The following is a 25,304-nucleotide window of genomic DNA, read 5'->3' as shown; positions in this document are numbered from 1 at the left end:
ACAGAGGCAGAATCTAGGAGAAAACGGTAATAAATTTAGAATAAACTTTTTTCAGTCTTGAATGGCTGCACTAAAAACCATCTCCAGTCTCAGTGCAAGTGTTTGTAGTCATAAGAATTACGGCTAATTCTAGATCAGGAAAGATGGCCTTCCTCTAGGTTGTGTCAATAGCTGCTTCAGCTTAAAATCAAAGTTGGTAGAAGTGGAAGAACATTTTAAGGTGTTTGGTCATGTATAGGTTTTTATGTATGTGATGGTGTTTGAAAACACTCCCATGCAGCACTGAGAATTGTGCAGTAATTATAAAACAGTGGGTGAACAGGCAAGTCCTTAATTACATTTCTCATTTCATAGCATTAAAATGTTTCATGAATTTGAGAGCCACTCCTGATTCCTTTCCTAAATAAAGATGCCACGATCTTATTAGGGATTTTAGATTGACAAAAACGATCCATCAGTTGCTAGGCAGCAACCACAGCCATCCAGTTTTGGGCGTGGGATTATAATTTGCACTTTCCAAGAGCTGGCAACAAGCTGTGAGACTTTCTGAGCAGATACCGCATAATTATAAGCAGTCATAAGTAGTTATTACAAAGGTTGATGACAGGGTTAGTACGGTGTTAACAGAAAACTCTGATGATACAATGATCCCCGAGTGTCGTATTTCTGATACTGACTCTGCCTTATGCCTTTTCTGAAGTGAAATCAGAGCCTCCTATATATTTTTGTGTTGATTTCCTTAGTCCTGTGGAATGCTATCAAAAGTCATTCTTGTTTACTGAGAAAATTTTGGATTGCAGGCTGCTACAGAGGCCCATTCAGTTGCTTTTGCAGCTGTCTAGCTCGTATTTTGCCATGTCACTATCAGATGATCGTCACTAGCCAGGCCCAAAGTGATTGCATCTAGCATGGAAGATGTTAGCTGGTCAAGTGCCATGGGCAAGGATGGTTTCAGAGAAGTTGAGGAGGTTCTCGGGTAGAGTGGGAAACCCCTTATAGGCAGCCTTACTCTTCAAAAGGAGAAAGGCTTTAGGAAAGAGCAGCCTCGTATTACCAGGACTTAAAGCATGGTCTAGTTGACTCGCTGTAAATCTACAGCATAGTTCTCTTTTGGCAACTTGTTTGACGTTACAGACATAAGACATGAATTTTCTATGCCTTGATGTATGGCTGACTAGTAAGATTTGTCCCCACCACAGAAAAACTATGTTTACAATCTTTGCTTGTTTGAGGAATTTGGCAGATTCTGATGCCGGATTCTTCAGGTTGTTATGTTTGGAATAACCAACTAAACACCAGAGGCAGGAGTAAGTCCAAAGAGCGACTGAATTGATGAGAGCAGTAACACTGTTCTTGAACATTTGACTTAGCTCATGTTTTTTATCCTTCCCTACAAAAGGGTGTGAATATTGCTTGCCATTTTTCTTCCAGGAACTCATTCACGGAAGCACAGATTCTTGTGCGCACACATTATTGAAAAGAGAAGGATTGCGTATATTTTGTTTTCCTTTAGTCAGTGTTGACAGTAAGATTTTGCTTTCTGAGTCGGATTCCTCAACGTTTCAAGTTGTGGCAGACATAAGGGAGCATTGCATCTTCTCTTCTCTTACACTTGCTATGGGAAAAGGAGGTCATGCCAGGAGCCAGATGTCCTGGTTCATGCTGCTGTTCTCTCAACATCGAAGGCAGGACCTATGATTTTGCTTTTGCCTTTATGGTGGGATCCACACCAACTATATAGCAAGAAAGCATGCTTCATTTTTCCAGCCGTACCAGCTAGTCTAGTAAAAGAGTCCACCTTTGTCAGAAAATCTTGCCTTGCTTGCTTTTTAAGATACTTGGCTTCTTAGATAAGAAACTGCTCTTAAGTTGCTTATTTCCCAACTGCAAGTAGTAGTGCATCATTTATTTATTTCTTTTAAATTTAGGGGTTGTAGCTTCCGCTCATATCTGTCTTTGTGGGAAATGTACTGTATTATTTTTGCATGCAACGTTCCTTGAACCTAACTTGCCTACCTTTGAAGAACTAATAAGCAAAACCAGTCTGCATCCCAAAGGGTTTCAAAGTCTGTTAAGGATCCCGTTGTCAGCTGCTCAGCTGGATGCTTCCAGCTTTTAAAGTTAACCCTTTTACTCTTGCCCTGTAGTTTATATCTATTGTATTTTCACTGTCTTGCAAAATTTCGTGTATCTGCGAAATAGCATATATTTCACTGTTTTGAAGTTCTTGTATCGTTCTTTGCTGCAGCACCACCTGATGATGGGAAACTCGGTTGCTGAACTGGAGGGGATGGTTACTAGAATTGTAAACCCTAGAGGGCTCACAAGCAGTTGTGCTGCGGCGCGTCCCCAGAGAAGCAGTATGCTTTGCGTGTCTTTGCTCTGTTTGTTAGGTGCTGCTTCTCTTTGGAAGTATTAATGTCAAACTACCACCGTCTTTTTTTTTAACTTCTTGTTTCCTGGCTTTCCTCCCCCTTCAGGGAAAGATTCTCGTATCCTTGTCTTCAGACTCAGTGCTGTCCAAAAAGATATAGAAACAAAGCAAATGATAAGGAGCAAATACGACTGCAGAGAAAATAAACTGGAGAGAACAAAAGGTGATTTTATTATCCTGTGTTAAAAACATCCACTGTGGTATGATGCCTGTAGTTGCCAGGGGCTTATTAACTTCCTTGAGGTAGTTGTAGGTGTTCACCTTTGTTTTTTTCTCTGGACAGTCAATTCAAACTTCATTAAGCTTGTATGTGAAAATAAGTCGGGTGTAGTCCGGCATGATGTTTTAGAACTTTGTAAATACCATGTTAGTAGGCAACCACCGTTGACGAAAAGCTCTAGAGAAAAATAGGTAATGTTGCTTTCAGGATTGAGGGACGCGAGAAGAATTATGCAGGGATGTGAGAGTGAAATAAAGGGCATTTTAAGGTGGAGGAACACAGGCAAATCTCCATTAAATAGTAGTGCTTAGATTAGTTTAGGTGTTGCTGATTATTTTAGTAGACAAAAACATTTTCTGGTTTTCAGAAGCAAGCTGCTTTGGAAACCTGAAACCTGCAGAACGGTGAAACCCCATGTGTATAGTCTTTACTTGCAGAAGGGGAAAGGGGAAAAATAGATTTCAAGAGAGTCATAGCCTTTTGTCTGTCTTTAGAAATTAATGTTATCCTGTTGGGAGGTTTGTAATTTTGTGTTGCTAAATCATGCATCAGAGCCCCGTTGTACTAATCATCGTATAAATACAGAACAAAAAAAGTAGACCCTACCCTAAACGCTTAAAATTTAGAGCATTATTTCCTCAGGCTGCCATTTGTATGCCATTAATACTCACCACGGCAGTGAACTGAGGATTGTTGTGGCTATTCGGAACAAACTACTTCTCGTCACAAAGAAATACAACCCATGCAACAGTTTAACCAGCAGCTCTGTGCTATCGTCATCTGAATCTCCAGTAGAGGAGTTCCAGTACATCCGGGTATGTGTAATCTAATCACTGATTACCTTACCAGACTGGGCAGCGTGCCGCGAGGGGGAGGTGGGAAAGACAAAGAGCATGCATTTCTGTCTTCCTGAACCTCCAGACAAAAGCGAGAAGCCGTATGTTGGGGTTCTATCATGTGTATGCCAAAGAAATCTTTCAGATTTTTTGAACTAAGTTTCTGCTTCTTCTTTATCATGTTTCTGTGCTTAGAGCACATCTCTCTAAATTCATGGAGTACTTGCAGCAGCCGCAGCACGAACTTGAAAAAGAGAATAATTCTATTATTTACATTATAGGAAATATGCCTTTCGGACCCTCCAGTGGTTATGACGCTGGTGGATGGACCTACTGAAGAGAGTGACAATATGATCTGTGTGGCGTATCGGCATCAGTTTGATTTAGTTAATGAGAGTACTGGGGAGTCCTATAGATTGCATCATGTTGAAACAAACAAGGTGAGTTTTCATCATTGAAACTATTTCCTTGCAGAATGACGCTGAACGTCATTTCTTGCACTCTCAGTGCATCCTGTGCTGACCTGCTGGGAGCGTAATTTGTGGAGATCCTCATGTCTGTCACTTCTATAACCTAACCTCTGCTTTAGGGCACCCGAGATATTTGTTCCTTTTGGGATAGGTGATAGTAATCGCTCCCAAAAGAAGTAGTTACAAGATATGACATGTTATGAAAGAGCCTGTGTTTCAGGCTCTGGAGTGTTGCTGTCGGCGTAAATTATTGCTCTTCTTTCTTAGTCTTTTGGTGATTTTTTTTTTTTTTGGTGGTCTCAGTGTTTTATTGTTTAACAGATTGCAGCAAAACAACTTCAGTTGTTGGCCACCAGTATCTCATTCAGATTTGCCTATTTGCATGTACTAAGGCTAAAATATTTACACGTAGCTTTTAGTTCTATTTAAGAAACTGCTGCCCAGTCCACTAATAAATTAATGGAATCTTTCTAACTAGGATATAGGGTTGGGATTTAAGCAAACGTCCTGATTTTCAGAAAAGAGCTCCAGTATTTCCAGCTGCTGGGAAGATTATTATCTTCAGCATCTCTGAAAATTAGATAATTTTAATTGTTTCTAAGTATGGATGTGGACATACAGCTTTAGACAAAAAAATGGAAAATTTTGCACAGTTAATCTTTTTTTGTTGTTTTTAACTGACACTCTTCCTCATAATGAGATAAGGGACTACTCTTTTCATTTGGTGGATCTTGACGGTAGGTTATTTTCTTTTTAAATCATCTGTGTTTTTATTCAGCTCTGATGACGAAGAGGTTCTTCTAGCGTGGGAGATACAGTGTAAGCTGGAAATCAGTCTCAATCTGGATGAGGAGGAACTATAAGTAAAGAATGGGGATGGAGAAGTATACCAGCACCACCACCCCCTGTTCCTCTTCTCCCCAGGAATCGTTACTTCCTTTGAGAACATGAACAAGGCAAACAATCAATATGAGCTGAGCCAGTGATTTTGTGATGCTGAAATGGGACACCAAATTATTTCCATGGGTAACAGAGCAGAAATGGCTTTCTGTCACTACAGAGGATGGGTCAAAATGCATTTGGTATAGATACATAAACTTCCAAGTCTTTCTAACAGTTCTTGACCTATACAGCAATCTTAATTCAAGAGGTGAATATCTAGCTTATCGTACAAAGGAAAGTCAAAGAACCACTGTTCATGGAATTGGTCTTCAAGCCCTCTCCCTGCCCAAGTAGTAAATGTTGTGGTCTGTGAAGCATTTGTCTAATGTAATCTTATGTATTTCACTAATACAATCTCATTTTACAGAATCACAGAATGGTAGGGGTTGGCAGAGACCTCTGGAGATCATCTAGTCCAACCCCCTGCCAGAGCAGGGTCACCCAGAGCAGGTGGCACAGGAACACAAGAATGTTTTGAATGTCTCCAGAGACGGAGACTCCACCACCTCTCTGGGCAGCCTGTGCCAGGGCTCTGCCACCCTCACAACAAAGAAGTCCTTCCTCATGTTTAGGTGGAACTTCCTATGATCAAGTTTGTGCCCGTTACCCCTTGTCCTGTCACTGGGCACCACTGAAAAGAGCCTGTCCCCATCCTCCTGACAGCCCCCCTTTCAGTATTTATAAGTGTTGATAAGATCCCCCCTCAGTCATCTTTTTTCCAGGCTGAAGAGACCCAAGTCCCTCGGCCTTTCTCCATAAGAGAGGTGTTCCCGTCCCCTCAGCATCTTGGTGGCCCTTTGCTGTCCCCTCTCCAGCAGTTCCCTGACCGCCTTGAACCGGGAAGCCCAGAACTGGACACAGAACAGATACCCTACTTTTCATGTCTGGTTTGGGTTTTGTTAATCTAACTGTAAAAGGCAAATACAGAGCTGAAAGATGAGAATTTATGTAGCCTTTGCTATGTAAAAAATGCTGTAGTTTATCCAGCAGTGGTTCTCAGTTCCTAAATTCAGCCTATTCCCTGTTGACCTCTGTGAGTGTTAGTGGTTTTGAACCAGTAGTTGGTGCGTCTGATCTTTCTGCTAGTCGTCATGTGCAATGGAGCTTTTTGGATTTCACTTTTTGAAAAGAATTGTTGTTGTTAGCATATCATGTTGATTCACAGCTGTCCTGAAATCACACCATTTCCCAAAATTTTTATTGCCAAATAAGTGACGTACGTTTTTATTGCTCTATACTCTGTGTCTGGTATTAAATACTTAGTACTGTACAGAACTGAATACTAAAGAAATTGATTTCCATCCTGAAAGCGTCATGAAAATTAATCGCAAAAGAGACTGCATTTGAAAAAATTACTTCTCTTTCTTTTTTTCGCTCTCTTTTTTTCATTTTATCTGTAGTTATGCACTCCCCCAACTGATTGTATTGCTTGTTAGTCAAAACCTGGTTGTAACAACCTCAGTATCCTCATTACCTTTTCCCATTATCATTGCAGGTTAATTTTGTTGCGGCTATCGATGTATATGAAGATGGTGAAGCTGGTCTACTGTTGTGTTACAACTGTAAGTATTTAGGGAAGACCGAAAATGGTAATACATCGATCTGCAGATATAATTTTTTTTCGTTGATATCTGTGATGTCCCGTGCGTATAACGGTCTTTAAAGGACATAAACTGTGCTAGCATGTGGCTGCTCGAAGGGCAGTTCTTACTGACAGAGAGCAGAGTTCTGCTGACGCTGCTTTCTGAAGTTTTCTTGGCTATTCCTCTATCCATAGCCAAGGTCAGGAACTGATAACTGTTGAAACAGAGTAATACTTTGTGAAATATGACAACTTATTAAAATGTAGGTCTTTTATTTTCATCTTTCAAACGCTCTGTTCACAGAGGAAGCACGTTTCCCTTATCGGTTTAGAAATAGAGGGACTTGCACATAATCAGACATTTATGTAGATAATGCCCCGCACTTCTGCGATACCTGCCTATAAAGTTGGCGTTTGTCACTTGCAGTGTAAGGTGATAGACGCTTCTTTTTTGTTACAGATGTTTGCCAATACAGAAAGGTATACCCTTTCAATGGAGGTTGTCCACTGATCCAGCCGTCAGCTTATGACTTCCACTTTAGCTGGAATCAAGTTCCTTATGCTGTTGGTAAGAAAATACCTCTTTTTACTAGATGGCTGGTTTTTTCATTACCATTTAGGCTTGCACTTGGCTGTATGTGTGCTAGGAATAAGCATGTTACATTCATGATGCAACTTTAGCTAAGTTTCTGCAAATGACAGTTTTAAGAAGTGGAGCCTTGGTGATGAGTTCTTCCTTTGCTGAATTTTTTTTTTCCTTTCTCTTTTTTCTGTTTTTCATTTTCCATTCAGTTTACGTTCTGCCAGGCATGGAGAGTGAAGTTTTCTTCAGGCTTGATGTAGCTCAGTGTCCATCAGTATGTTAGACAACCCTTTTCCTAGGAAAGGGAGGTGCCAGAAGAGGTCAGATACTGAAGAACAGTTTTCGTGGAGCATCCAAGAAACATTTACATTAACCGTTTTTCCTTGCCAAATAATTTTTGTTTCATTGCAGTCTGTGCTTTTCCTTATATCCTTGCCTTCACTACTGATTCCATTGAGATCCGGTTAGTGGTGAATGGGAACTTAGTCCACACAGCAGTTGTGCCTGAGCTTCAACTTGTAGCATCAAGGGTAAGACACAGGAAAATCTTGTTTGACCATTTCTGTGATATGTTGGGATCTAATTCACATTAAAAGCTGCTGTAGCCAAAAACCAAACAAACCAAAACTGAAGCATATGCTACTTGATCCGTGGTAACTGCTCATCTGTGTGCTCTTAGTTTATGTCAAGTATGTAGAGAATCAGAATTGATCTCACTGTCCGGTATTGCTCACAGTAATGCAGATCTGAGATACATGACTGTTTATGGGGCAAACGCTGTCCTCAACATCATTTGCAGCGTTCCCTCCGCTTACAGTGGATAACCTTTCCATGACCAGCCCTAGTTGACTCCGCAGCAATACAGCAATAATGGCAATAGAACACAGCGGACAAACATTTGAGCTCTTACTCAGAAGATGGTTAAGAAAGTATCGCCGTACTAATGATAAGTTATTTGTCATTTCAGTCAGATATTTATTTTAAAGCTACTGCTGCAGTAAGTGGATCATCTGACAGCAGCTCTAAGGAAAAGAGTTCAAGGAGTTCTCCTCAAACACCGACAGCTTATGAGATGCCAGAATGTCCTCTTTCTTCTCTAGAAGGTAAGATGGTTTCCAGGCAGCTTGAATACTGATCTCTGGTGATTCCACCAGCTGCCACATCTCAGTGCAGCTGATCTTTATTAAGATTAAATTGATTGGGTAAAAGATTTTGAGTTTCTAGCTGAGAATCTGGAAAGTAGAGATTTTCTATTTATCCACAGATATGAAGCACCTGAGCTCTTACCCTGTGGTTTCTCTTCTGATTGCATGGTAACACTGTTTTGGAAGAAATCATTTTGGTAGGAGGAGAGGAATTAAGCTTCAGTAGCTTGATGGATCTTTGGCAATATGCAGAACAATTTATAAAACTGTGGGGAGATTTAAGATTTCACGTACACTATTCCTTTCATTTAAGAGAAGCTAAACCGCCACTGGATGGTTAAAGCTCTTTTGCAAACCAAAAGTAAGAAGAAGTTCTAGCCTCAAAAGAGTTTGCACAGTCAATTTAGTGTAACATGATCTGTGAACAATCAGTCTGTAGGGGAACAATAATGGAAAAACAAGGGAACGTCAGCTAGATAATGCAAGATGTACGTATATCTTCCTCACCTAAATCTGCCGCTGCACTGTGGGCAGAAGGGGAAGGGAGAAAGGAATTGCAGTTTCATTTTTTAAAAGGCAGTGCTGTTTGATGGTTAGTTGTTGGAGTTTTTTCCTGCAAATTAGGAAAATGCGTGGTATTTTATGTCACCTAAGAAGAGGAGCCATAAGTTAAACCACTTGGGATCCAGGCTCCAATATACTTGTAACATATTAAAATACATGGAGAATATTGCACAGAGTGCAGAGTCCCGGTGTGAGAGTCAGAGTACCAGCCTCGGGACGTGTAAATTTACTTCCTGGTTCCACTGCTCATTCATCACATTGTCGGGAGACAATCTTCTTTTTCTCTCCAAGTCAAATTGCAAGTCTGCACAATGCGGTTGCATTTCTTCCTCCTTCTGGTCTATTTCTATTGAAAGATCTGTGGGGCAAAGGAGATCTTTGTTATTTGGGTTAAAAAGCATGCAGCACAATGAATATAACTTTTCTGTCTAACTTTTCATTTGGAAGTATTAAGAAATTATTCTTCCGTCTGTGTTTCAGGTGAAGTTCCATGCAAAAACCTGTACAAAATCCCTCTCAGTAATCTGGTTGGGCGAAGCATTGAGCGGCCTCTGAAGTCACCTTTGGCTCCCAAGGTCATTGCTGCTACAACATCCAGTGGAATTGCCTCTCTTCCAGTTACTCACTCGCTATCCTTATCTCGCATGGAAATTAAAGAAATTGCAAGCAGAACACGTAAAGAATTGCTGGGTAAGCTCTCCTTATTCTTCAGTGTACGTATCAATTGCCAAATAGGTAATTTCTACTAATCTTTGGACCATGCCAGTCAGATTTGTAACATGCAGCCAGTATTCATAAAGAAGTAGTATAAACACACAAATGAAACTGTGAGAAGACATCATTTGCAAATAGTCCAGCCAGCGTCTGATCGCATACAAGGATGACCGTCTGCTAACCCAGGTAGAAACTAGTTAATGGAAACCAGAAACAGATACCTTAACATTTTCATGAATGCTTTATTTTCTCTTGAGAGTATTAAGTCTTTTATTCCTTTATTGAGGCCTCTTGGATGAGCCTATACCCAAGACAGAAAGTGCACAGAAGCAAAAAAAGGTTCCTCGAAGACAGTCAGACCCCAAGCAGGGAGCAGTAAGATCCACTAGTAGTGACAGGTAAATATACTGGCTTTAGAAAACAACCTAAGTTAGACTGTAAAATGTTTTCAGAATTGCTCGTTTTTCAGCCTGTTCGGGTGTACGTATCTCAGTTGGCCTGGGGCCGACTGAGACCTTTGTATACCAATGTGAATTTCATGCCAGCGTGTGTTTTAGAGTATCCGAATACTCTTAAGTACTGAAAGGATTATACCTTTTGCTAAAGACACGCTAATGAGCAAAGTGAGACTAAGTGGGATTTTGTGGGGACGTGCTGCAGTTGAGCCCGTCGTTAGGAACCGGACTGTGCAGCCTCGCTTGCCGTTTTCTTCGCATGCTCTTGTGTTGGTATTTCCAGAATAAATTGTGCAAAGAAACACCATAGCATTTGTCTGTTTGGCTCTGCTTGCCTGACCCCACTGCCATTCTCTTGTTTTTGCCGATTTCACAATCTGTGTTTGTGTAGAGTAATGGCAGAATTCAGCCAAGATACAGTCGGCTGAGATTAACAAAACGAACAAAAGATCTGCTGCACTGTAAAACCATATTTTATTTATTTCACTATTTGGAAATTATTTGAGCCGGGGGCGTCATTAACATTGCCTTTTGATAATTTTCAGCAGAGTAAAATAGAGAGAAACTCCGTTTTAATGGTGTTCTCTGTCTTTAGGATAACTTGATTGAACCTAGAAATAGCCATTCATCCTACTTGCTCTGAGCTGTGTATTTTTTTAGTAATTTGTGTCTCCCTCTTTGCAGGATAATCTCAAGCTCTTTCGAAAGCTATTCTGAAGGACATCATCTTTCCGCTAGTTCAGATCCCGATACTTTATCAAACAGGGAGGAGAGCATACCATCTAGCTATCCGTTTCAGCTTATTTCTTTATATGATGAAGACATCATTGACTTGAAGTGAAGACAGTCTTAAAACCTTTCTTCCTTACTTCACGTTTTCTTACACCTCTGTGAGCTCTATGGGAATGTCACAAACACTGCTTCTAGTGGTAAAACGTGGCTGGAAGTATTGGTGATTAATCTCTATAGAACCCATGTTGTTCTGGCTAGCTCAGCCTGATTTGGTGACGCTAATATCTTTGACGTAGGTATGTTTTCTTTTCTCAGTTGATGAACCGTTACTTTTCGTGGCATTCTAAGAGTAGGTAATCGATGAGAGATTTAGGCTGAAACTGAAGTAAATAAAACGTATTACTTGTTTCTGAGCTTCTTACAATTTGAAGTACGTGAATGACATTCAGCTAAGTTAATCGCTGTTATTACTATCGTGAGTTGTTTTACAACGGTGTGTGTCGTGTGGGAGGAGGGATTTTATAGCATAAATCACTCCTGGTTTTTCAGTATTTAAAAAAAAAAAACAAAAACAAAACCAAAAACAACAAACAAAACAAAACAAAAAGGCTTGCAGGCAAGGTCTTTCCAAACATTGCAGTCTCTCCTTGAAATGATGCAGCTGCGATGTGTTCACCGATGAATCAAGGATGTTCTATAAAGATCAGGTAAGATATGAAGATGCTGCTTTCTTTGCTCTGGCCTGTCCACGCACTTTTTTTAAAGAAACTTGAGAACTGTTTTGGCATTAAGAATCCTTGAGCAGAGAGACTTTTTATAAGAAACTTTCAAAATATTCCGTAAGAATTGGAAGTGAAAAAAACAAACCCAACTGTGTTTCTCCATCGACTGGAAAGCTGTTGCAGTAGGGCACCTGCAGATTTTGCCACTGCAGGCAGAAGAGCCAACCCCGGCTTTTCTTTGTGGCTACACAGAGATCCCTGTGCAGGCGCCGGCATTAGCCGTTGTCTGCTCTTGCATCAACAGTGTACGTCATTATTCCAGAGAATCACAGTTTTCTACCTGGATCCAGACTGAAATTTCACTGCTAAGAAGCCAGTTTTCTATGATGAAATAGTCATCTTAGATCTTTTTTTTTTATGTTAAGAGACAGGGTTTCATGTTTAAAGCTTGATTATTTTTTTAACCCTTTCCTCTATGCCAAAAATCAATTTTAAACAGTATTTTGGAAGGGTTTTGTTTTGTTTGTGTTTTTCTGTTTGTTTGTTTTGTTTCATGAAAGCGTGATGCTCTGATGATTTTAGCTTTATTAGCAGGTATTTCTTGTTCTATATGTAGAAATATTTCTGTATCCTTGATTTTATTTCGTAATGCCATTCACGTGTCATGGTTTCACGTTCTGTCCAAGCCTGACCATCTGGAGGTGTGTGCCTTTTGCTTCAGTCTGTTTGAATGTAAATCTGTTTTTGCAAAGTATTTTTTGCCCAATTTATTGTATATAATACACCTAAGAAAAGATGCAAGGAAAGCCTTACCTGAAAGAATAATTTCTTACTCCCAACTGGAGTGGCTGACCAAGGAAAGAAGCAATATTTTCGACAGTAATTAATGTAGGAGCAGAAGCAGTACTAACCAGTGGCTACTATTATTTTAGTATTTTTGCACCCATAGATGTGTGACGGTGAACCTGAATAAGCATTTAAAAGGAAGGGCCAGCTCCAAGTCTTTGCAAGAGCTTGTAATACTTTCTGAGAATGTTGGTTCTAGAGATGGTGTTAATTTACCCTGTCCTATTTATTTGGGCAGCTAAGGTTTAAAGAAATCAATCTGAAAGTATCACGTGGTGCTTATTTTCCTGGAAGTTGTAAACACTTCTGTGGACTTACCGAATGCACTTTAGGGAGCACTGCTTGCACTCAGCTATTTTCAGAAAGCAAAAGCACCACCTTTTTCCATAAACGGATTTATCGATGCAGTATTTTATTTCAATTATGTGAGCGTGTTGCAAAACTGGAGCTTCAGCTAAAATACAACTTTAACTGGAAACTTTGCTTTGCACTGTTAGGTTATCAGATTTTAACTGTCTTGCAGATGTTCACTTGTGCTATTCTAGAGGATTTAACGTGACTCAACCCTACCTGAGCAAACACGTATTTAGGTATCCTGAAAGACAAGCCTCAGAGATGGAGCACTAGGGAGATCACGGAGAATGAGGAAAGCTTGACCGCTGGCCGTGATGGTAGTCAGGATGCGTACGGATGTGGCGTTTGCGTGATAACCGAGACTTGATCATAGAAAGGGGGGCCATGAAGTAAGAGTTACTTTCTTTAACCAGAACCACAGCAGTGGCTATAGAGTATTGCCATAAAGTAAGAGTGTGTGCGTGTGAGAGAACCTTTGCAGCTCTGCCTGTAGTCTCAGCATTGATGGCATCTAGCAAATGCTGACGAACAGCCAAAGGACTGTAAGGAGTCCAGAGTAAATTTCATTGCTTAAGCTAGACAAAACCAGATTGGACTAGCTTCGTGGTACTTACCTGGGACAGGATGGCGGTGTAGTTTCAAGAGGGAAGCCCAGCAGCTGCCTCCCCCGCGCCTCCCACCTGAATTTTATGCTATAGCTCAGCTTAATGGGTCAGGTGCAAGCTGTTACGCACGTCACAAGGGGAACTACCAGACCTAATAGACTATTACTCATGTGACAGGGCGGATCTGAACCCTGGAAGAAAATTACCTGTCTTCATTCCTAATGTACGCAGTAAGTGCCTTAACAAGGCTGCAGCTTCTTGAGTCTTTGCTTTTCTAATTAATCAGTGTGCCTTGCAGGGATGTAGGGATAATATTGGACCTAGCAAAAGAAGTTGGGAGGGATCAGGCAACATTAGTTTGGTTTATATGACACCTAGAGATGGTAGCTGAGGCTTTACGCTCATGTATATGTAGTTTACTACCTACTTACTATGCGAGAGCAGCCCAGAGTGTAGGTAGAGGGCAGAGACCATGGTAATAATGTTCCAATTTTATTTGACATAAGCCACAAGAACCAAATTCTATGAAGGTCTTTATCACATTTATTGTATCAAAAGACAAAATATCCCACAATAATGTGAAATTGCTGGCACAGCTGGACAAATACCCGCTGTACAAGGAGGTGGTTTCTGTGGGCTCTCAACGGTTTCCTCAGAGCGCCGTGAGTTACGTGCCTCTCAGTGTGATGTGTTCGCATCCTCTGAACGACCTTCTAGCCATTGTTTCTGTCAAAATACTGTCTTAGATCCATGCCATTCGGACTGCTAATTAAAATTAACACAAAAGCCGGCTGGTAGCATCGATGCAGCTCTTGTGCATCATTTATAAAGGGCAAGGTTTTTATACATCTATGCAACTTCTGCTACTTCAGACGGGTGTCAGATGACAAGGCTTGTTGGAAGGTACCGGGCTGGGTGTTCACTCCAGCCTTACGGCCATGTTGTTTCCCTTCTGCGTTGCCTGCACGTGCATGCATCTACGCAGTGAAACTTAGAAAGTAGTCTTAGGCACCAATTGTAGCCATGTCCACCCTACGCACAACCCATCCGACTTTCACATCTTATGTTAAGACTGCTTTTAGCTTGCATTCTTGGTGTTGGCTGATGATCTCGTGGATGAGAAAAAACATAATCTTTGAATCTACAGCCGTGTAAGATGGGTGGTGTTCTAATAGAGAGGAATACTGAAAGATCTTGCCACAGGTGGATGGAAGAAATTCCTTCCATGAAGGAAGAGTTGTCACCAAGTTGACCACTTGCTGTGGAGCTAAGCGCAACTGAACTGAGTCCAGTCATTCTGGACTCTTATAACAAAGAAGTTTCTGCAAGAAATGTTTCCTACCCCAGGATGCTGGGTTTGCTGGAGGAGGCAGGGCTCGTAACCCCTTTGGGCTAACGGTATTGTCACCACTGCAGCACTGTGCCTTAGTCTGACTAAGTTACAGGAACGTCATTTACTTTGGTGCAAGCATTAGACTGTACAGGCAGTTCATTTAGCATGTACTTGTGCTTCCTTACCAGTATGGGTAACGATCTGGGGATCAGGGAGTAGGGGAGGCTGGAAGGGACCACTGCAGGTCATCTAGCCCAGTACCTGCACCCACGCACCTCCACTCGAAACGGCATCGGCGTCAGGTTGTTCAGTGCCATATCCTTGCATTTTGTGTCTGTCCAAAATGGGGATGCGACATTTTGAGCTGCTCAGCTTTCTCCTGCATTTCCATTACAGCATGCATATGCAAACCATCAGCACAGCTCTGAAGCGTGACTAGGACTCAAGAGTCTGGAGACAACAAGCTAAGTTAATTCCTGCGCATGCACATAATACACAGCTCTTAAGGCTGAGGCTTTGATGAGCCCTTCCCAAGGTCTACAGAGCTTGGGCTTTAGGAACTGTTGCAGACTAACAAATAATTTTTGTCCAGCTCTGTTTTTCTAGAGGCAATGCTGTACACATAAAGTCTATAGATGTTTGAAAGTAACAAAACACATCCTTCTAAGGAGAGAGAAGGACCCTCATGGCAGTTTGAAAGGGCTAGGCGCTACTCAGGGTAGGAGAGATGTGGATTCTAGGTTGGTTGGTAGGATGGATGGATGGATGGATGGATGGATGGATGGATGGATGGATGGATGGATACCTTCAGTTTCCTGCTTTGCAAGGAACAAGTCGGGACTGTTCTGATTACAGTCCTTTCCTGGTTTGGGGCTGGTGCGGGGGTTTTGTTTCGGTTGGTTCTTGGGGGGGTGGTGTTTGGTTTTGCAGAGTTTTTGTTTTTTTGTTTTTTGTGATACATAACATACAGGACGCAAGTGGCACCTAGAATGAATAGCAGGTTTGCTGTCTGCCTTCATGTGACTTTTTCTATACGTGCACTTGTAATTGATTGGTAGATCCAAATTAAAATATTTTTAATTAAATTTTTTTTGGAGTAGGCCAGTCAACTGAATAAACATTTAAGCAGTTCTTAATAGGGCAGGGGACAGGTACCGCTCACACTAAATGTAACGCTACTTCACGACCAGTTACATATGGTCAAGGTTGCCGCGCCTGACCTTGGCTTTCGGCTGTTCTGTGTACATCTGACCAAGCCGCGGATCGAAGCTTGTGCTTGGTTTCGTAAAGGTGTAGATCCATCACTTGTGCTTGCAGGTGCAGCAGCTTCCCCAGAGCTGTTGGCTTAGTCTGCATTTGAGATATATAATCCTTTGGGTTTGGATTTGGTTTTTAATACATATGCATATGTATGTATATACATATATGTGTATAGATTTGTAAATTCGACCACAAGTTTTAAGGGCTTAAAAGTCCTAAGCATATATAGGAATCTAAAGTAATGTGTTCGTACAAGGGGGAGGGCGGAAAGCCCATCTGCGGGTGATAAGGTATTTCAGAATCATTTTTGTGCTGCGTGTGTATGAAAATGAGCACCATACTATTGCCATTAACAAGCTGATGTCACATGCACAGTGCTTGCTAATTCTCTTAAAGCAGTATTTTTCTCAGATAGGCTTAGCCTGATTTTGTGGGGGAATAAATTATACCCTGAGAACCTAATACTGACCATAGGGGGAAGCTGCCGTGACAGTATGCGGCACGCATCTGCACTCGCATGCAGGTTAGAAAGTATTTTTATTCTTGCAAGTTGAGCCCCGCAACTCCGCCAGCCTGTATGCCGCCCAGCTGCGTCTCTTTGTTGCTGACCTGCAACTGACTGAGTCTTGCTTGCTCTTGGAAACCATGATACTAGCACACGATTTGAAGATAAAATTTAAGAGAGTATTTTCTGCATATTTATTTATAGCTCTATTAGGTATTTATCTGGTTGAATGGAAAAATGTTGCGTCTCTAAAGGTTTATGCAAAAAGTGTTATCAACCCGGAATGTCAATTTTAACTAAGTCTTTGAATGTTAGCAGACTGCTTTGTAATTTAATAGTTGCGTATTGTTAAGACTGTTGCTACATTTGTGATCAAAAATTCTTTATCTACCACTCGTCTTAAATGCCAATGTATTACTGTTGTTTTTAATGTCATGTGATAGTGTGTATGGTTTGTGTTTTAGATGCGACATCCAAACAGAAACAGTCCTATCACAGCTGGAACTGTTTTAAGTGCCATTTATCACCTTTGGGAAGGAGTAACAGATGATTTATTCCTTCGTATGTAATAAACCATAGATTGGACCTCACTTCTTTCTTTTGCACATGCAAAACTAATGGCTTTTCCAAATTTGGTTCATCGGACAAGAAATTAAGACAGGAGCCAGTACATTATTGCAGACAGCTCTGGATTGCTGTTTCCATTTGAGTTCTCTAGAAATTTTGTTTCAGAGATGTCATTCGTTCAAGTGCTATATCATGACCTGTGAGATTGGTGTTTGTGTCTTAAGCGTTACCCGTCTTTGACAAGAACTATAATCCAGCACTGGGTTGTGTTTCCAGGCGCCTTCTAGACTTTCAGAGACCTGCTCCAGTTGGAGATCTTTGCCCCGTAACTTAACAATACACAAGATGATAGTTTTTTTTCCTTTTCTGACTAAGAGTATATGCTCTCTATCACCAAGGCCTTGTAATTGCTTTTCAAAAAGCAAAAAAGCAATGCTCGTTTCTGAATTCTAAAATACATTCTCCCCAGAGTTCCAGCCCTTCTTGATTTAAATGCATTCCTAGCCAACTTGACAGCAATAGGAAAAATAATGCCAACTTAATCCTAACGCCCATAAAAGCCCAGCCGTCGTCTGCAGTCGGGACCAAGACTTATTCCATGGTCAGGCATCCTGGAAATCGTAGCAGCAACACAAAGGTAAAGTACTGCCCTGTGAAATAAACATCAGCCAGGCTACATCACTGCTTCACTGTAGCATGTGCCATAAGGAACAGGTAAAGTGCAGCAAGGAAATTTAATTTATTTATTTATTTACAAAATTAGACCTTAATTTACACTGGCCAATATATTTAATATTCTTACTTGGCCATTATAGTCAGTCTGCACCAGGTGAAAAGAACCCAGGAATCTAAGAAAAAGAATATGTCCAAGACCCGCACGAGGGCGATTTACTGCCAGGAGTATGCAGAAGTGTATGCAGATCCCCATGGGTATTTTTTAAAAAAAATGGAATTCATATTTTACAAAATTCATTAAAATCATTTGATAGCAAGTTTAGTAACTCAGATGTCTGCCATGTGATACAGTTAGTTACTTTCAACCATAGCACCATAATTCATGAGACGAAGGTTTCATACCAATATAAAAAGCCTTAGGCTTAACGTCTTCTGAAGTAGGTCTCAATTTGTTCCAGGGTCTGTCCTTTTGTTTCAGGAACATAAAAGGCTGTAAAAATTACACTGAGGCAGCAGAAGGCAGAGAAGAGCCAGAACGTGCCATAGGACGTTAAGAAACCCTGAGGGAGAGGAAACAACAAAAACCACATTATTACAGCTCACTGCTGTACGACTACAGTTCTGTATTGCCAGAGAAGACTGTGGCTCAAGGCTCCCTCAGGAGCATCTTTAATAAATTTCCCTATTATAAGAAACTTCAGATTGTAAATTTACGATGCTTACTATAAAATCATTAAATTCTTTGGTTATCAAGAAGGCCATAATCCAGTTTGTTAACACACAAGCACCACTCGATACGCCTTTCGCTTTAAGTGGGAAGATTTCAGATATCACCAGCCATGGAACAGGACCCCAGCCAAGGGCAAAACCTGCAATTAAAACCAGAAGAGAATAAATGCAATATTAGAGGAAAGACTGAATGATGCCCAGATTAGCCAAGTGAGGGGGATGCAGTTTTCCCTCTACAGATTCTTGGATGATGCTAGTAAAACAGTACCTCTACCAGAAGGAAAGAGAACAAGCTATTTTAGGGCAGCATGATGAACGCTAGTGCATTTTACATCAAATTCATTACAAGGATGTTCTTAACAAGCAGAACTTCTTGCCACAAAGTCTCTGAAGTGGTAAGCTTAAAAACTGACCTTGTTTCTAACTGCTGCTGCTTTGTACCATCACAGAATTTAGTGTGGCTCAGACATTAACAAAGACTGTTTTTTCCATGACTGTAGAGCAGTTTACTCTGAGCAATTACTACTTATTAGCACAAGGAGGTATAAATTCATTTTCCAGGGAACTAGATTAACTAGGTTGCTAGCTCTGTCACCAGGGTTGTGAATGCTCAGCTCAGCTTTGCTTTAGACACTGAAAAGGTCTTTCATTTCCATTCATCAATAATGTGAAAACAAAGAACAAAATTGTCATGTTTATCAGAAAGTCTGAGTTTTGCGTAATGGCTACTTAGAAGTCTGTTCCACTTACCAGCAACAAAGAGCCCTAGGCTCACTACTGCAAGCCAGGATATGCTGCTTTCTGTTCCTGGGGATGCTGAGTTTAGAGTGAACCATACATCAGGATTCGATGAGTTGTTTCCATCTGGAAGGATGATTTTAAAGTAAAGCCCAAACAACGCAGTACTGAGAGCCATGATTACCCCTGAAAAATAACCAATAACCAAGTTGTCACTGGTTGCCACTTGGGTATTCTTCTGAGAGGCAGAACGTAGTTGGTCAGCGAAATATAAGACACGGTGGCCCTCGCAGAAGTGTTTCTTAAAAGATACTGTTCTTGGAAATAAACACTGGCCTTGATGAGCGAAAGATGCTAGATGAGCACTCTAAACACTAGCCAAGCAAGAGAGTCTTGACAGCAGTCATTACTACTGAGCATGCAGCACAACAACTGAAGCAAACAGAATTAGTTTTCTTTAGCACCTTTACTCGTAAAGTTAATTCTTTTAACTATAGTCTTTGTATAAGTAAACACCACAATGCGCCATGAAAGCAGCAGTAGCCACAGATAAATTACTTGAAATAGCCACGTGTTGGCAACTTGGGCATGAGAATGCATCGTAACGCTGACTCTCACTAAGCAGAAAAATCACAGTAGTAAGAACTGTCTCAGCGACACAGCTATTTCAAAATAAAAACTGGCCCAGTAAGAAGACAAAAAGATAGCCATATGTCGTTTCAAGGGGTTCTACAATGTATAACATGATAATTTCCTCTTATGAGTTTAAGTCTATAGTTGTACCAAATTATAAATATAAAGCAGACCACTTAAAAAATGCCTAAATTGCAATACTTAATTGCCCCAACATTTAAGACACTTTTTGGTACTATATATAGTAAATTTTCTTACTGAAAAAAAATCAGTAACGTGTTTTACCAGATACGTAAAGCAGCACTTTTCGTCCAGTTTTATCTATGATAATTGCAGCCAGAGCAGTGAAACACACTTGTATGGAACCCACAACAACAGAAGCCATTCTGCTATCCTGAAATAAAGTAAGAGATAGGGAGAATTTGCTCTTTGAGGCTCATAAGAGGATCACTTGTCAAGCGTTACAAATGCAGTTGTTTCTTGAATCTAAAAGAAGACCAACTATGCCACAGAAATCAGTAGTGCAAGGAGACAACATACTGGTCTCTTAATAAACTTTGAAATAAGCCACAGCTACTCCCTAGAGTTTCACTTTTTCTGAAACACTACATTTGCTACTCTAATAAAAAAAAAGATTTATATAGGAAGATGACTATAGTAAGAATTTCTATCGGTATCGAAGTTTCAGACCAGCAAAACACAACACACTTCCCCTCAAAAAAACCCAGAACATTCAGGTATGCCAGAGTAACGCAGTCAAGAGGGTATCTAGAAACCAAACCAAAATAGCCCACTAAAGCCCAAACCCTGTTACTTATGACACAGGCAGGGATCATTATCAAGTCAGTTTGTTACGTGTTTCAGACTTAATACAATACTAACTAAGCTGAAACTATTATAGACGCTTTTCAGTTTGGAAACACGCACCAATTACCTTGAAGTTTGCATCTTCAAAGATGGTTTCTGCATAAAACATAACTGCATTAATGCCTGTTGCTTGCTGGAAGAACATCAGAGCCACACCAATAAGAAGCGGCCTGTAGATTGAGGGGTTCTTAAATTCAGAGAGGTTCAGTCCCTGTTAAAAAGATGAAGCAACAATTTGGTGAAAAATGTAATCGCTTAAAGAACAAAACCATCACCAACACAGAGCCTCCTCAGAACATTTCAATCTGTTCAGACTGTGAGTTTCCCACCCCGGCCTCTTGCAAAACTAAGTGCCTTAGCAGTAAAAATGTTTACAGTTGAAGATATCTGAGAACTCAAAAAAAAAGCTTTTTCCCCCTTCTCTCAGATTCTAGAGACAGAAATTGACAGTAGAGAAAGTTAACATGAATGAATCTGCAGTTTGCAGAAACTGAACTTCAGTGGTTAGACCTGCTTATTTCAGCACACATCTCACAAGGGACTAAATGACGCTTTTAGAGACGCGAGAGAAAATGCATTCATACAACACAAACAATATGAAATTGGTGTTAGATGTGTTGAACAACCCTGCTAAATTGCTAAGTAAAGCAAAAAACTAGATAGCTATCATTTAATTAACAAGATCATGAGCCCAACTGCTCATATACACTGATGGCAGCCAACGGCGACAGCAGCTGCAGCCAAAAAGTAGAGGAAGAAGATTCAAAGAATCTCACTCTCTTCTTAAGTATCATTTGTAGGAGGGAACAGGTTTGGACCACCATTTGTAAAAAAGGTTATTAACTAAGCTTTGGTAAAACCCTTTTAATTACACTACATGCTTTCAGATGTTATCTCCATACAAGAGGTTTTTTAAGAGTAAACGAGATTCTCATCACCTCCTCCTGAACACTAGCTTCAATCTGCCCACATTCCCAGGCATGGTCCGCGTGTGGTCCCCGCAGAAAGCACAAAGCAGCTATGGCTTCTGAGCGTTTGCTCTGATTCAGCAGAAATCTCGGTGTTTCAGGCATGAAGGACATGAACAATAGCATTATGCAGGGTGGAAAAGAACACAACACTGCCAGCCAGCGCCATTTTAGTGTTATTCCTGGATAACAAAAAGGAAAGAAAGAGGACTATAAACATCTATTAGTTGTACAAACAAATTAACATTTACTTTCATTCTTCAGTGTAGTTCTTTCATTACATGTATTAACTCTTTTTTGTAACCTACAGCCCTAACCCCAATACCTGCAACATAGGCTCCCAGTATGCCAGTCACCACCATCAACTGAACGCAAGAGCCAAGCATACCACGGACTTTAGGATGAGACACTTCAGAAATATACACCTACAACACAGGGAGAAAACATCTAATAATTACCTCTATCCAGTTTTGGATCAAGGACTTGATGAGTAATTCATTTCTGAAAAAAACCCACGGATGTACTTCCTAGTAACTACCTTCCTTTAAAATAGCCGCAGTACAACGGAATAAGCAGAAAAGAGCCATCTCAGAAGTGTGTACCGGCATTATGAAAAACCCTGGAAAAAAGGGAGGAACCTAAGCCAGAAGAACGTTGATGCAGTATCGGTATCCCAAAGGTGAATAAACTTGCGTTAGTGAGAGCTTCTTTTGTTAGCCGTATTCAAAAAGAAACGCATCATCCCAAAGCAGTCTGGAGCTGGGAACGGTCTGTGCATAAACACATAGCCCAGGCCACATACCAAACTATTCGCATGGAACGTTTGAAGTATTTAATTCGACGTAAAGAGTGCAAATTTTTTCATTCTCCACAAAGTTCAAAACTGACAGCTCATCTTAATACAGACTATATGAACAGCATCACACCTCAACCAACATTTGGGATCAACTTAAACTTTCCAGCTATTTTTTAATATATTGACCCCAAGTCAACAGCTACAGTTTAGCTGTATACGTAAAAAAGAAATCCCTTGTATTTATACATACAATTCTTTCTAATGTCACAGTTCTTACTTTTTCTAGAAGGAAAATAAATAATCCTTATTTCAAGAATAATTTAGAGCTACAAAAACTTGGTATTCCATACGACACCCTCCTCACTGCAGTCACATCGATCTTTTACTGTCGGCTGTGGGTTGAGGCCTTTTCATATGGGAACGCGGAGCTCAGCTCCGCGAAACAACGAGAAAGCAGTCACTGGTAAAGCAGACAGAATTCCTCCAAAGAATTACCGCAACAGACTAAGCAACCAAGCTTCCAACAACAGAGAATGCTGTACAAGATTATAATTTAGATCCTACCACACTGAATCTTTTTTAGATTTTATTTTTATAACCATCTAGACTGATAAAGAATGAGCATTCGTCCCACACTTAATTACGAGTGCTTCTTACCCTTTTATTTTTAGTTTGCATCTCACTTCAAAAGCTAGAAATGCTGGAACTGCCAGAAAAGAAACAAACTTCAATTCTAGATGGTTTATTTCACACTATTACCTGTTCAGCTAGATCCAAAAGGTCAAATAATACCAGAAAAGACAGACGACAACAACAGAACGAATTATCTCAACTTCCCTATTGCACATATATTCCTGAAGGCATGGGAAAAGTTAATATTCAGAAGATAACAGTTAAATGGAATCAGAAGGCACTATTTGGCGTTACTCCAGGACGAGTGAACAGCCATAGTTTATTTGCAAAACCAAGAAGTTTGGTGAAATTTAAGACTATTAGAAGCAGTTAGAAGCAGGAAAAAAACCCCACCAAAACTAACCGTCCCCTAATGTTATATATGAGGAATTTGAAGAGATAAAAATTACTAGACTACAGTAGAACATACACAGAAGCAATCAAATAAGAGACTAATCATCTGAAAGATCACATCACTGTATCAGGGATGCACAGCACAGAAGTGCCACCAGAAGAAACAAAATTTGTTTTATTTAGATTTTCTTCATGATTAAAAGCAAGCAAAATATAATTCTATAAAAAATAGTTTCTTCTAAATCCGCAAACTGCCTTGGCTACAGTTATTCAGTTACTTCACTCAAGCCACCTGTAATACTGCTATGGAAAAAGAAACAAAACCCCCACAGACAAACAAAACAGCAACGACATATGCACACCCCCCCAGAAAAACGTCTTACTTACTGGAGCAACAAGTGAAGTAATTCCAGTGGCTAAGCCTGTCGACAGTCGTCCAAAATAAAGCATCCAAACATTCTGAGCAGATATAATAACTATATATCCAAAAACATATGGTATTGAGCACAGCATTAGACTCAGCTTTCTCCCAACTTTATCCACAATGTAGCCTCCTAGTATTCCTCCAGCAGCAGCTCCTAATGTTACTACTGACTTCAAAAAACAAGTGGGGAAAAAAAAACCATATATATAAATAAATACAAACATAAATAACAGACAGCAATTTCTTTTAAAATCTTGAGAAGTAGCAGCTTCTACAAAAATGTGCAAGAGTATGCAGGTGTTTTGAAAATCAAAAGAAACATTCACTTCTTAATCATAACATAGTCTTGTGCACTACTTGCCACAACTGAACTGCAAGTAATTTTCATGTTACATACAAAGATCTTTCAATGAAGGGAAAAAAAAAAAAAAGCAGCAGTAACTGTTTCTTAATGTCTACAAAGCTGTCCAGTCACAAACGGGCCTTTCAAACTGTTTTAAAGCCCTGAAGAATTTGTTATCTTGACTAAACTGAAGTCCAGCCTGCATCCAAAAAGCACGTATTCCTCCTGTTGATGGATTGTGCTAATTTGTTAAAAAGTTTCTTTTCTGTGGTCCTTTAACAGGTTCAACAGAGAAACACAAGAATGGTTAGAAGACATCTTAGCACCAAAAATAATAGGGGCATTTATTAGTACACGCTAACGGAGTTTTCAGAGCATAACAGCACTGCTACTCAGGAAAAAACTGAATCAATCACTGAGTTTAAAAAAAACCAAACAAACTGGATTTCATTATTAGGATCTGCATTTACGTTCATTCTCAAGAGGAGTCAGACCTCATCATATAAGCAGCATCCTCTTGGACCTACACTTTCAAGGGAAATCACAAAATTGCTGTGCATCACGCAGAGACCTACCCCAAACCACGAGGCCTGACTGCCGTCCAATCTCAATTTAGGATCGTCGATTTTCCTCAACTCTGGAATAACAGGCGAGCTATAGCCCAGCACGAAGCCAAAGCTGAGCGGTCCCAGGACAGCGGCGAACGCGGCCAGGTACAGCTTCTTGTTCTGCACTCTGAGCAGAAGAGCCCGACAAGGATCACGCCGCCCCCACCTCCCGCTTCCGGCCCCAGCCCCGGCCCCTCACCAGGGCCGGTAACGCTGGGCCGGGCCCGGCGGCCTCTGCTGGGCCCGGCCCGGAGCTCGCCGCGGCCGGGCTCCGGGGCAGTCAGCGCTGCCCCCGAGCCCGACAGAGCGGCGGGTCGCGGCGCCCGCGCTCACCTCGGGCAGGAGTCGGAGGCGGGGTAACCCAGCAGGCAGCGGGACTCCTCCGCAGCCATGCCCGGCCTGCGGAGCCCTCAGCGCGGTCGGCCCCGGCCGCCGCTCCACAGGCAGGCGCCACGAGCCGCGCGCCCGGCCGCGGCCTCCCTCCGGGCTGTGCGGGCAGCGGCAGCGGGGCGGGCCGCAGGGCAGGGCCGCGGCGGCCCCCGAGCGCGGTGCCCCGAGACTCCGAGCCGGACGGAAGCAGCGGGAGCGCGGCGGCGAGAGCGATGACGTCTAGGGCGTGCGCCGGAAG

At 41.1% G+C, this 25,304-nt stretch overlaps 2 protein-coding genes across 13 annotated transcripts in view; one reads left to right on the top strand and one right to left on the bottom strand.

Moving 5' to 3' along the window:
• Window positions 1-13,673, top strand: part of GARNL3 (GTPase activating Rap/RanGAP domain like 3) — a 56,892-nt gene extending 43,219 nt beyond the window's left edge. For all 10 annotated transcript variants that reach the window (XM_054220856.1, XM_054220855.1, XM_054220854.1 and 7 more), the window contains 10 exons: window positions 2,481-2,597; window positions 3,297-3,469; window positions 3,772-3,930; window positions 6,398-6,464; window positions 6,945-7,052; window positions 7,479-7,597; window positions 8,035-8,170; window positions 9,257-9,466; window positions 9,777-9,888; window positions 10,630-13,673. In XM_054220856.1, coding sequence (XP_054076831.1) covers window positions 2,481-2,597; window positions 3,297-3,469; window positions 3,772-3,930; window positions 6,398-6,464; window positions 6,945-7,052; window positions 7,479-7,597; window positions 8,035-8,170; window positions 9,257-9,466; window positions 9,777-9,888; window positions 10,630-10,786 — 1,358 coding nt within the window. In that variant the 3' untranslated portion in view covers window positions 10,787-13,673. The remainder of the gene's footprint in view (window positions 1-2,480; window positions 2,598-3,296; window positions 3,470-3,771; window positions 3,931-6,397; window positions 6,465-6,944; window positions 7,053-7,478; window positions 7,598-8,034; window positions 8,171-9,256; window positions 9,467-9,776; window positions 9,889-10,629) is intronic.
• Window positions 13,674-17,811: 4,138 nt separating this feature from the next.
• SLC2A8 (solute carrier family 2 member 8) lies at window positions 17,812-25,200 on the bottom strand. 3 transcript variants are annotated; one of them, XM_054220872.1, is made up of 10 exons: window positions 25,010-25,196; window positions 24,644-24,803; window positions 23,689-23,895; window positions 21,805-21,904; window positions 21,450-21,661; window positions 20,579-20,722; window positions 19,930-20,038; window positions 19,024-19,197; window positions 18,268-18,413; window positions 17,812-18,104 (listed from the first exon to the last, which is right to left on the bottom strand). In XM_054220872.1, exons 1-10 carry the CDS (start codon window positions 25,066-25,068, stop codon window positions 17,967-17,969), a joined length of 1,449 nt encoding a protein of 482 aa, XP_054076847.1. In that variant the 5' UTR covers window positions 25,069-25,196; the 3' UTR covers window positions 17,812-17,966. The 3 variants fall into 3 exon arrangements, with proteins under 3 accessions (XP_054076847.1, XP_054076848.1, XP_054076849.1); XM_054220873.1 differs by lacking the exon at window positions 18,268-18,413 and having other exon boundaries at window positions 25,010-25,200; XM_054220874.1 differs by lacking the exon at window positions 25,010-25,196 and having other exon boundaries at window positions 23,689-23,891; window positions 24,644-24,960.
• Window positions 25,201-25,304: the final 104 nt, after the last annotated feature.

The sequence above is a fragment of the Rissa tridactyla genome, chromosome 14 (assembly GCF_028500815.1).
Source record: "Rissa tridactyla isolate bRisTri1 chromosome 14, bRisTri1.patW.cur.20221130, whole genome shotgun sequence".
Lineage (NCBI taxonomy): Eukaryota > Metazoa > Chordata > Aves > Charadriiformes > Laridae > Rissa > Rissa tridactyla.
This window is presented reverse-complemented; position numbering and strand designations above follow the sequence as displayed.